At 32.5% G+C, this 12756-nt stretch overlaps 1 protein-coding gene across 1 annotated transcript; it reads left to right on the top strand.

Annotated features, from left to right (window-relative positions):
* Window positions 1-6477: 6477 nt before the first annotated feature.
* LOC149564095 (xyloglucan endotransglucosylase protein 1-like) lies at window positions 6478-8026 on the top strand. The gene is made up of 4 exons (XM_089827174.1): window positions 6478-6780; window positions 6885-6985; window positions 7109-7302; window positions 7388-8026. The coding sequence occupies exons 1-4, from the start codon at window positions 6621-6623 to the stop codon at window positions 7752-7754; spliced, it is 822 nt and encodes a 273-aa protein (XP_089683300.1). The 5' UTR covers window positions 6478-6620; the 3' UTR covers window positions 7755-8026.
* The last annotated feature ends 4730 nt before the right edge of the window (window positions 8027-12756 follow it).

The raw sequence follows: 12756 nt of genomic DNA, 5'->3' as shown, positions 1-12756 counted from the left end.
TGCAAAGGTTTCTAGACTAGGTTCATTTGAGAGCCACAATATTATCTTGAATCATTGCATGTCATGGATAGGAATCTATAGGAAATCTCTTTAGATGCTATTTATATAGAAGTGTGACACTTTTTGTACACAAATATATGACACCCATCATAGGGCTAGAATCCAAGATTTAGCTCAATCTTTTTTACTTTCTTCATTTTTTTGGCATTTTTTTGTCTACAGGTATATTGTATGATCCTTCACCAAACTCTAGAACTATACCTCATTCTACTATAGTGTGATACTTTTCTAGTTTTGAAATATTGTAATCATTCTTTGTTGTCTATTGCAGTGTGATAGTTTGATACCACCATCCAAAACTACATTGCAAAATTTCCCTCAAGACTTGCAAATGGTTATGACAAGTTTCTCCTTTGAAAAGGTTTAGCTTTACCCTAATTCACCAATGCTTTATGAAACATAAGGTTCTCACTAGACTCAGATGTAGAAGCATATGCAATAGGTTCCTCTTGCAACATAATAAGTTTCTTTCATTAAAATTCCCTATGTCCATTCCAACCACATTTAAAATAGATACCTCAAAATGCTTCACAACCTATCCTCCTAGGTGTCTCTTCCGTAGATCCTTCTTGAACTACATGCTTATTACATTGCTCTCCTGCTTATCCCATCCTCTAGGGTTACTATGATGTTTCCTTTTCAACTCATATTATTCCTTTAGGGAATAAAAATAAGTGTTGTCTATAGAATATATTCTTAACATGCTCAAATCATCTTGAATATTAAATCCCATACCATGAAAATACCTAGCCACCTTCTCCTAGAAAGTTCTCTATTATAGGCCTAATGGTAACTATTGTCACAAATGTTTGCACCCTTGTCCAAAGTTTTTACCTAAGGACAACCTTGTGAAACATGGAAACAAACTCCAAGCTATGGGACTTGAACTATGAGGTCAGTCTTGGGAGAAGGTCATCTTCCTTTGCTATTAGGATGAACCTAACTACTTCTTGGAGAGGAAAAGGGAGAAGGAATGCATAGAAGAAAACTACCTAATCTAATCTAAGTAGGTGATGCACCAAAATAGAGTGTTTGATCTTATATCTTCCCATAAATGCATAGTTAACTAATTATAACATCAAAAAATATAGTTTCAGACTTTGTTTAATCCAACAACCACATTTAGATCAAACAACAAAAGAATGCTATAGGAAGAAACTTCACTTAATATCATTCAAATGCCAAAATAGATACAATCATACAAACTGCAGAATATAGACAAGAACATTAACCAGAGGCAAAGAAATCTTGCATAGTGTGTTAATGGCCGAAAGAGGTACAACATAGAATTACAATGGCTTAGAGGCATGAGAAATTATAGTAGTATGCATGGAAAGCAATAGTAGAGAATCAGAGAAAGATTAACCACTCTATTTTGGTACATCATCTTCTTAGATTAGATTAGGTAGTTTTCTTCTATGCATTCCTTCTACCTTTTCCTCTCCAAGAAGCAGTTAGGTGCATCTTGATAGCAAAGGAAGTCGACCTTCTCTAGAGACTCAACCTCATACTTCAAGCCCCACAACTTGGAGGTTGTTTCCATGTTTCACAAGGTTGTCTTAAGGTAAAAGTTTTGGACAACGGTGCAAACTTTTGCAAAAATAGTAACCTTGTAAAATTTCCCATTATAATCCTTCACACTAATGCCTTTCTGCTTCAAGGTTTGCAATATATTGAATAAGTCAAGTTCATAAAATTTAGCAAGCACAGGCTTAGTCTTAAGAACAATATCCATCAACTTGCATCTAGTGATCCTCATTTCACCTTCTTCTTCTCTATCTCTTTTCAATTCTTTCTACCATAATACAACATGTCCTTTAAACTTAGTTTGTGTCATTCTCACCCTAGGAGTATCATATGAAGTTTACTTAGTTTTGACATAAGTCAAGTTTCTTACAAGGACTTCAAATGTGAATTATAAAAAAATAACCACATACTCTAGTAGCAATTACATCTTGACGCTTAATGTTTCTTCCTAAGGGATCGACATGTAAACTATTGGTGTGATTTATATATTAGTATGGAACATAAAGAACTTTGCATCTATACAATAAAAGTGCTTATGTTGATTTGACCTTGGTATCAATCATACAACATAAAATATTTCAATATTTCAACATTCTAAAAATAGTTTTCAACTTAAAGAATGTATTATTCTTTCTTTAATTAAACTAATATCTATATCAATAGTGACAATATTTTTTTAAGATGCAATTGTTACAATTAGATAACCTTGGCATAAGGGGATGGATAAAATTCTTTTGAAATTTTAGGACAGATAAGATTATTATACACATTAATTCCATCGCATAAGATATAAAAAATAAAATAATATATGTAATTTTAAGTAACTATTTATAAATATGTCTTAAATATAAACTAGTTTGGTATTACATGATGTTCAGACTAATAGCAGTCTTTTATGCATCTAATGAGGAATGATGAAATATACAAATAGGCAAGTATAATTTTTAACTATAAGAACATACATACTGCTTGTATACAAATACATAGGAAAATGTATTGAAAGAACAAATCTAGTGGAAAATAATTCATTATAAGAAAATAGAAAAGTATGAAAGAATGAAGGAAAGATGGAAGATTAAACATGAACCCCTAAAAAAGTACTTGAGTCGTAGACACAGTAGATATGTTAAATAATAGATAATATGTAAGAGATGCCTCCAAGCATATTCCAATTGTTATTATTAGACATCAACAAGATGGCCTAGAGAGATCAAAAGGTAATCAAGAAGATGTCATAATAGAAAAAAAAAAAAAAAAAAAGGTCATGCTTTTAAGAGATTAAAGAAGTCTCTGAGCTAAGAGATAAATATTAGTAATGATCTATAAATATAATAAAGATGTCATCAAAATAACCTCAATAAATGCACTATTTGAAAGGTGCAAGAGAATATGTAATATATCTTTTTTAAACTTCTTCAAAAACCATAAAGGTTCTAAGTAAGATTATTCCTATTGTTTAAGATACTTTGAATAGAAATTTTACTAGTCGTTCTCTCAACTAGTCATGCCTATAGTGTTTCCTTAAACAAAGACAGATCAAAGGTAGGGAAGGAAAATTTGATGAAGGGTTGTCTACTCCTAATATCACCCTAAGATATATTGATTTATGAGATAAATGAAATAATCAATACCCACTATAATTTCCTATTGATTTAATTCTTATCACTTACCTGCTTTTGTTATTAGTATTATTAATTTTGCAAATGATGTTATGTGTATTTGTAAATTTTGATCATAAATAACATTTTTTCTTAAAACTATGGGTATCAAAAGATTAATACTACTACTTTCCATGATATTAGTAAGTTATAGAGAGAGGCCCAATCTATTGGATCTACAATAAGAATACTAGAAAATTGATTTCTCTCAAGAGGTGGAAGATTGTAGAAAGATGGGGATACGATGCATCTATGTGAAAACATCTTAATTCTTTCTCATCGCTCATTGATTGGTAAATACATTAGTATTGAAACATAATATATTAAATTTATAGGACATTTATTGGGATAATTTTATTCTTGTATTGCACTTAATTGCAATTTTCTTTTAGTGGATGTCATCCATGAAACTATTTTAGCTTTATGAAAAATGAGCATTGGCCTTAGGCTAAACTTCTTTGGCTAAGAGAAAATGACTAAGGGGCATTCATTCTCACTTAGACATAATCTCAACCTCATCTCTTATTTGGATGTTGAAGATTTACACTTAGTAAGACTTGATACATATTAGGCTCGTTAAGAACCTAAATAAGCTTCATAAATAGACCAAGGGTCAATTGACAAGAATCTAACTTTAAGACAACATACATCCATTTCAAAAATCATTAATTATTAAAAGAACAAGAAAATTGATCAATACTTTAAAAATTGTGTGTGTGTGAGAGAGAGAGGGGGAGATTAACTTAAATGGAAAAGATCCTGACCTTAGTAGAAACTTTTCAGATTAATCATCACATTGAAACAAAATATTATCAAATATTATGCAATTAATGAAACTTACATTAAATGTGAAAATCAAGTTGTTCTTATACTTTAATTTCATTTTATATATCTAATGTCAACTAGTTTAGTGGTAGATCTTGTCACATTTATATGTTCTGTGCTTTACAGACTATAGACATTATTTGATGTATCTAATGAAGATGATTGCAGGTTTGCCTGGTATGAGATATAATGAAGTCAGGGTAATTACAAAGATATCAGCTACGTAGTGGTCACCATGAACATAAAATGGAAGAGGGGACCGTAATATATTTTGGTTGGGAAGTGATCGTCAGCTGCCCTCCGCGTTGCCTGAGTCAGCCAATTACTTGAAAGAAACAAAACATTAGGTCGGTAGTGTTAATAATGTAGGCGGGCTGAGTCGACTTTCCGGCAGGGACTTCAAACATGTCTTGTAAGAGAACATCTTGACCCTTGGAGCTTTTCCCCAACGCTTGCCATTAAAATCCTTCGGTGTGATTTATACGTTATGGTGGAACGGAGAGCACGTTGACGGTATCAAAAAGCTTTCAATAACTCCGCAGTCAACCGACAGTTTTCAAATTGAAGAATACATTATATTTCTTTTATTTAAGTGTTATCTATATTTTTAAAATTTATTATTATGTCAGAGGCAGTTATTTCATTAATTATTTATTATCGTATAAAAGTACCATAAGGTAACCTTGCCCAAAGGAGGAATTCCTAGATAAAATCATGGGATAAATTGAATTATTAGTAAAAAAAGATAATTTGAATTCTTAGATAAAATTGTGAGATAAATTAAATTATTTGAAGTATATTAATAAAATAATATAAGATATAGTAGTAAAAAATTCTATCTGCAAATGTATTACAGGAGTAAATCATGTGGAGACACCTTCTTCGTAAAAGATAAAAAGTATAAAAGAATGAAGGAAGATTGACCCAATACAATAGATATGCTAAATATGAGAGAAAATATATAAGAAATCAAGAGGTCTACAAAAGCTATTCCAACTGCTATTATTAGACACGAACAAGATGGCCTAGAGAGGTCACATTATAATTAAGAAAAGGCTATAAAAGAAAATGAAGCTTAGAAAACTTGGCGAAAATAAAGATTCAGAAGTCATGATCTTAAACTAAGAGATTAAGACTAGTTAAGATTTGTAAAATTACTAAAGCTCGATTAAAAATTAATCTCAGCAAGTGTAATGTTTAAGAAATAATAAAAACTCTTATAGTATTTGTTTTTAAAACTTCTTAAAACATAATAAAAGATCTAAGTAAAATTATTCAAATTATTTAATACACTCACAAAAGAAATTCTAAAAATAGTTATGTTAGCTCATATATTTCTTTGACATGAAATAAAAAGATTAAAAAAGAGAAAATAAAACTAGTAAAAAATGGTCTATTCTTAAAATCACCTCAAATTTTGCTGAGGTAGAATATAAATCAGTAGACCCTAACCCCCCTACCACTTCCTACTAATATTACTATCACCACCTAACAACTTTTATTATTAGTATTAATAGTTTTCTAAACAATATTATATGTATTAAAATATTATTAATAACAAGCATACTATTTTCTCCTACTTATCAACAAGCATACTCATTACAAAATCAGTAAAGAAATCAAAAAGTTGATTCAACTATTTTCCATGATACTAGTGACTTATGGAGAGGCTGCATTTTACTGGACGTACCATATTGAGTCTCTCCAGAGGTGGAAGATTGTAGATGGGTGGGGATAAGGCGCCTTCACGCAGAAACATCACAATTCTTGCTGTTCACTCATTGCTTGGTCCACACGTTAGCATTGCAACCTAATCTACTCAATTTCAAAGTCATCTATTCGGGATAATTTTATCCTTGTTTTGCACCTGATGTTTTAATCGCAAAACATTTGTATGCATCTGAAAACAGTGTGTTAATAGTGACCAGGAAATTCTAACTACAGGCCTATAATAAACGGTCCACAAATACTGTCGGCGGGATAGAATCCTCCCTCATGATTGTATTTAACAGTAAGGTGCATAATTACGACATACAACCATCAAATTTAGGCCGCTCTGTGACCGCCATTGGAGAATCGGGGCCCGGGCAATCAAAAGATGGTTTAGGTGGGTATAACAAATATGAACGAAGGCATAACTCCATTTTGACAATGGACATTCCAGACGCTTACATCAATGACATCATGACAACGCTTACGTTAGTCGATAAAACATACATTTCAGAAGTTTGATGGATAATAATTAGACCTGACGATTGCTTCTCCTCTGTCACGCGCAAACTTGTTCCATTATACTTCCATCCATATTGAAGGTTTGGTGCCCATTTTGCATCATCGTACTTGCAGCTGTAAACAGCTGGATAGCACCATCATTATTAAAGCGCGTAACTCGGATTCATGACTTTTCAGAACCTTCCGGGCTATGGTCTTCGCTAGGGAGGCCGCCGGTTTATATATAAATATATGCCATTTTCCTCCATTGTGCCTCGACATTCCACTCAATTCAAATACAACACAGTTACACCAATTTAGACAACTTTGATAATCATCATGGCGCTCTTCTTCTTGTGTTTGATCCTCACCCATCTCGTGTTTCTTCAGCACGTCTCTGCAAATTTTTACAGTGATTTCGACATCACATGGGGAAATGACCATGCTAAGATACTTGACAACGGCCAGGGATTGCAGTTAACTCTCGACAAGTCCTCAGGTATATATTATTATGTATCTGATTTGATACATGTTTTATTGTTCAATTCAGAGAATATGGCTCACCAAACTCTATGTTCTCTTCCTTTGTAATATCCAAAACAGGTTCTGGGTTCCAGTCGAAGAATGAATATCTTTTTGCAAAGATTGATATGCAAATAAAGTTGGTTCCCGGGAATTCCGCAGGCACTGTTACTGCTTACTATGTATGTCTCGTCCCTTTAAATGTTTCAACTTTTAAAGTACTCTACTACGACTTTATATCTTGAAGCTTATGTACCAGTGATATGAAATTTTCCATTAAATATGTTGTGATTGATTTTATGCAGCTGTCATCTCAAGGGACTACACACGACGAGATAGACTTTGAGTTCTTGGGAAATCTGTCTGGAGATCCCTATATTATGCACACCAATGTCTTCTCTCAAGGGAAAGGAAATCGGGAGCAACAATTCTACCTCTGGTTTGACCCCACTGCAGATTTCCACACCTACTCTGTGCTCTGGAATCCCCAACAAATTGTGTAAGTATATTCATAACTTATTACTCTCGAGTAACATGTCCATGCTTAGCTTATATAATATTGTATGGTGGTTTGATCTATACAGGTTTTCTGTGGATGGAACACCTGTGAGAGTATTTATAAACAATGAGGATTTGGGTGTTGCATATCCGAAGAATCAGGCGATGAGAATATATTCGAGCCTCTGGAACGCTGACGATTGGGCAACAAGAGGTGGGCTTGTGAAGACTGACTGGAGCAAAGCTCCATTCGTGGCATCTTACAGAAGTATTAATGGTGAGGTGTGCAGTTCTTCGTCTAACTGCTCTGCAAATTCATGGTATGGTAAAGAGGCGTTGGATTCGAGCGAGCAGCAGAAGCTTCAATGGGCTCGCAAGAATTATATGATTTATGATTACTGTTCGGACAGTAAGCGTTTCCCACAGGGCTTCCCAGCTGAATGCTCACGTTAGCCATTCAATTGGAAAATGGTGGAACGGATCAGCCTGACTACCAGTAACACACTAAGTTCTCCATACTTGAATAGTTTATTTACATATTCATTCAATTAGAAAGGGGCCGAATAAATCCCCTTGTCTGATTAGAACGGAATAAATTATCTCGTCATTCAAAAGCAGTTGTTTAATCATAGTTGGAAACGGTGAAATGGAACCATTGAACTTATTGTACCAAATAGATTCTCCACTTGCCATTTATAAACAGTTTATTTATGATATTCTTTCAATTTATTCAATTTCTTAGTCATTTCAAAGTCTATGCATAATGAAAAGTTTCCACACTTGCAAATTATGTGGTCATTCGATTTCAAATCTATCTTATCGTGGCTTTTACACTAAGGGTCCATTTGACTACAGGAATATAATAATGGAAATAGGAATACTTATTCTCGAATAGAAAATGGGGTTATGTATTCCTATTCTTGTTTGGTTCACCTAGAATTTGATGCAGAATTCACGGACTCAAAAATTTATGTTTTCTAAACTTTAAAAAAATGGAATAGGAATACATATTCCTATTCACAAATCCTCATTTTTGGGCCAAAATTGGAATACGTATTCCAATTCTATTCCTATTCCAATTTCGATTTTGGGCATCCAAACAGAGAATTCAAAATTTTAAGAATATTCATATGCCTATTCCACTTGTATTCTCGTTGCCAAATGGGCTCTAAGTTGTTGTGATTTGCAAGTCATTACTAAGCTTAGTTACTTCAAAAGAATATGGTTCTAGGCATATATCATCTTGCACAAAATGTTAGCTAGAACATTATTGTAATGAAGTTTTTTTTCATGAAATATAACTATTATCTTGTCTATGATATTGTTATTACGATTTAAGTGTGTAGTGAAATATAACTATCATCTTGTTTGTGATAGTGCTATCATGTTTTAAGTGTGTAGTTTTTGAGTCAAACTCATTGACCCATGTTTCATAAGTAGTGATTCAACACGAATCCATCTCTCATGAGAATAAATGGAGCACTTACACTAATTAGATCTAGGTGATTCTCATAGAGGTCAAGCACTCATCTTGTTTGTGATAAATGCTATCAAGATTTAACACTAACCCATATCATCTCCTAACTATCATATTGTTTATTTTGAATTAATTAGAATGAAACAAATAATATCATAGAGAAAATATATTAAAAAATTAGATTGTAGAATTTTTTATGTGATTGTTTATTTTAATTTTTTTTTTGATTAAATCATATGGCATGGATATGTTTAAAGAAATTGATTAGATTAAGGCAAGAGTCTACAATACAATGGTAAATTATGAGCCTCTTATTTGGGAGGCATTGAATTCAAGTACACTTAAGTTTAATAGATAATAATATAATAATAAATTACAACACAAAAATAATTAATCTTAGGGCCTCTTAGTGATCAACCAATAAAAAAATAATTGACTATATTATTGAGATATTAGAACTCTAAGACTCTCTCCATAACCTTCACCACCATTCATATGAATAATTCAACACTTTACTTCTTCTACTCAATCCATTATATCCTCTGGTTTCTCATCCGTTACATTCATTTCTTTACCTTACTTTAAGATAACCTCTCAATTCTTTCACATCACATGCTTCATCTCAACTTCTCTATCCATCTATCCATTATTGTTCCTAATCCCCATACATATCACCTAGCAACTCTATCTTATTTGCCTTCTACCCCTAAAAACTACACCTTCCATAACAATTTTAGCACAATTACTTTGCTTAAATCATTTTCCTAATTATACACCTACTCCTAGATCCTTATTCACATACAATATTTCCATGAAAATATTTTTTTTTCATATTATATTATTATAGCTAATACACTTATATTACCTTAACCTTCCAAACTATTTTGTCAATGTATCACAAGCTTTTTCATTATATTAAAAAATGCCATAACAATCTCCTTTCTAGCTCTAGTAAATACACAATGCATGACTAACTATATAATCCACTAGCTCTAGAATTATATCTTAACCATTTCATAATGGAATAAACAATTTCAAAATATGATGGTATGAATCATTTTCTATACACAAATATTTCTTAACAAGTGCATATATTATTGATCTCTAAGCCTATGTTGTCTATTAGTGTCCAAACACTTAGTCATTTACTAAGAAAGATTGCATGGTTAGCATTGCGACCAAGTCATCTAGAGAAGGTCAAGTATACAAAACTTATACCAAGCAGGATAGTGATTGTCGAGTATTCAATTGAGACCAAGCATATGTACATGTCAAGCAATATAAGGAATTGAGCACATTGACAAATTAAAGATTGTCGAGAAAATAGTTATATAGAAGCTAAGTGACAGTATGAATGAGTCACCATGACTGAGTATCAGAACATTCAAGTGTCAAGCAGTTTGGTTTTGTTATATGAGTTTGTAATGGCACAAACACATATGTAAACCATTTTGGCCAACTTCTATATGAAATTTAATATTTGTAGAGTCAGCTAAGGAGATGATCAAATGTCATTACATAAGGTAATGATCCTAAGGTACACAATTCAACCAATCACAAAATCTAATAGAAATGATAAAAGATGGTGGATTGTAAACCATCAATCAAGATCTAGAACCTTCACAAAACATCTATTTAAGGAGGATTCTAACCCTAGAATCAATATGTATGCATGAATCAATGAAGAAGTAGATGTGTATGTGCATGTGAAGAGAAAAGACTAAGTTTGAAAACACATCAAAAAGAGGGCAATCATAGCACTAAAGGATTGAACAAAGATATCAAATTAGGAGATCAGATCAAAGATATTGCAAAGAGGAGACCCAAGACTAGCTTACAGAGAAAATTGAGCGTCAAGTACTGAGTTAGTTACTATTAATTGAATCAAGATAAATCTCTTAACAAAACAGTCTTAACAAATCTATGTAAATGTCCTAACAAAGTCCTTACTTTTTTGTAAGTGTAAAATCCTTTAACAAAGTGAGACCTAATAGTCTCTAAAGCTTTTAATAGGATAGACCCCTCACAGGGTATATCATATCTTATGATAAAACATTATAACCCTAACAAGTTAACTTTTTTGTTGAAATAATGAAGATTTGTGGGTTTCATCCCCACCCTAGTTTTAACTTTGCATTGAAGTGTTTTTAGGTTACAAAATTATTGTGTTATGTGTTGAATCTTTCATGGATGTGATGTATTTCATTTATGTTTCAACATTACAATTTAAATGTTAGATATAAAATATGGGATGAAGTAATCAATATTTTGGTTTTGATGTTAAATTTTGAGATCTTGATTCACCCACAGATCTTCACTACTATAATAATAAAGTGTATCCAATGAAGGTTACAATGTTTGATCATGAAACATGATCAACCCTGTAAAAGGTCAACCTTATTAAAGGCTTACAAACACTATTAGGTCTCACCTTGTTAAAGGATTGCAATGCCCTATTAAAAGTGTGCCTTATTAGAGGACTTAAACTTACAATAAAGAAATCAATCAGTTAAGAAATTTAAACAAGTCTATTAAGACTACTTTGTTAGGAGATTTACTCTGCATCACCTGTTAAAATGATTCAGCAGCATGATCCTTCGATTAGCACTCTATTGTTAGATGTCAGATCTTCTCTTTACCAATAAATCCTTGATCCTTCAGATCAAATATGTCTCCTCTGTCTTTCCTCTACTATGCTCTATTCTCTCCAACAGATTTTTCAATTCATAGCACTATCATAACCCCCATAGTCACCTTGAATTCTCTCTCTACACTTAGCATTAGTCTCTCGCACCTTCTCTCCTCGCATACAAACTCTTTAGGATTTTCCTCCTTAAGTAAAAATAGGTGGACTAAGGTTAGGTTAGAATCAATGGCTATGGTTTCATCCATATTTCCACCTAAAATATCTCTTAAACTGATTGGTTGCATGTACTACATAGGGATTCTTAATATGACTCAATCCTTATCTTCTAGAATCATAAAACATTGCATGTTTTGGGCCAAAAATGATTTACATAGTAGTTTGTGCCATTACAAAGAACTATATGTCATAGATTTTTCACTCAACATCCAAAGGATCTGATGCTCAACCATCATTGTATTCATAATGTTGTAACTTGGCTTCTAAAAAACTCAACATACATTGTCTACTCACCACCTACATCACTCGACACACACTAACTTGCTCGGCTCCTTATGTTGGCTTGACACTTGAGTGACTCGGCACACATAGACTTCTTGACACATACTAGTGCTTAGCACTAACTTTCATATTGTGTAGCATGCATTTTCTATCAACTAATGCTCAACATACACCAAGTTTCTATAAAGTAATGACTTAAGTGTTTTCCACTGCCTTGTTAAAACCAAAATGAGGAAACATCCCTTAATCTGATTGGTTGCATGTACTGCATAGAGAAGCTTAATAGGACTCCATACATATCTTCTAGAATCATAAAATAAACATTATGTCAACCTAAAAATGGTTTACATATAAGTTTATGTCGTTACAAACAACTATGTCATAAACTATTCACTTGACATCCAAAGACTCTGATGCTCGGCCATCAATGTGTTCATAATGTTGTAACTTGGCTTTTGAACAATGTGACATACATTGTCTACTTGGCATCTACATCACTTAGCACACACTAACTTTCTCAGCTCCTTCTATTGACTTGGCACCTGAGTGACTTGACACGTATAGATCACTCAACACTAACAATCATATTGCTAAGCATGTATTGTCTTGCAATTGATGCTCAACATACACTAAGTTTTTGCAAAGTAATGACTTAAGTATTTTGCCACTACCTTGTCAAAACCAAAATGAGATTAGTTTACTTCATTTTCAAATTCTAAATAAAAATATGAGTTTTATGTCATTGAATTTGAATATTTATATTTTTGTTAGCCTTTTCCTTTATAAAAGGGAAACATAGGTTTGTGCTTTACATATTGATACACCCCCATGGT

The sequence above is a fragment of the Cupressus sempervirens genome, chromosome 4 (assembly GCF_028749045.1).
Source record: "Cupressus sempervirens isolate cs-2001-9-10 chromosome 4, ASM2874904v1, whole genome shotgun sequence".
Taxonomy (NCBI): domain Eukaryota; kingdom Viridiplantae; phylum Streptophyta; class Pinopsida; order Cupressales; family Cupressaceae; genus Cupressus; species Cupressus sempervirens.
Note: the sequence above shows the minus strand (reverse complement) of the source record. Positions and strands in the feature narration are given on the sequence as shown.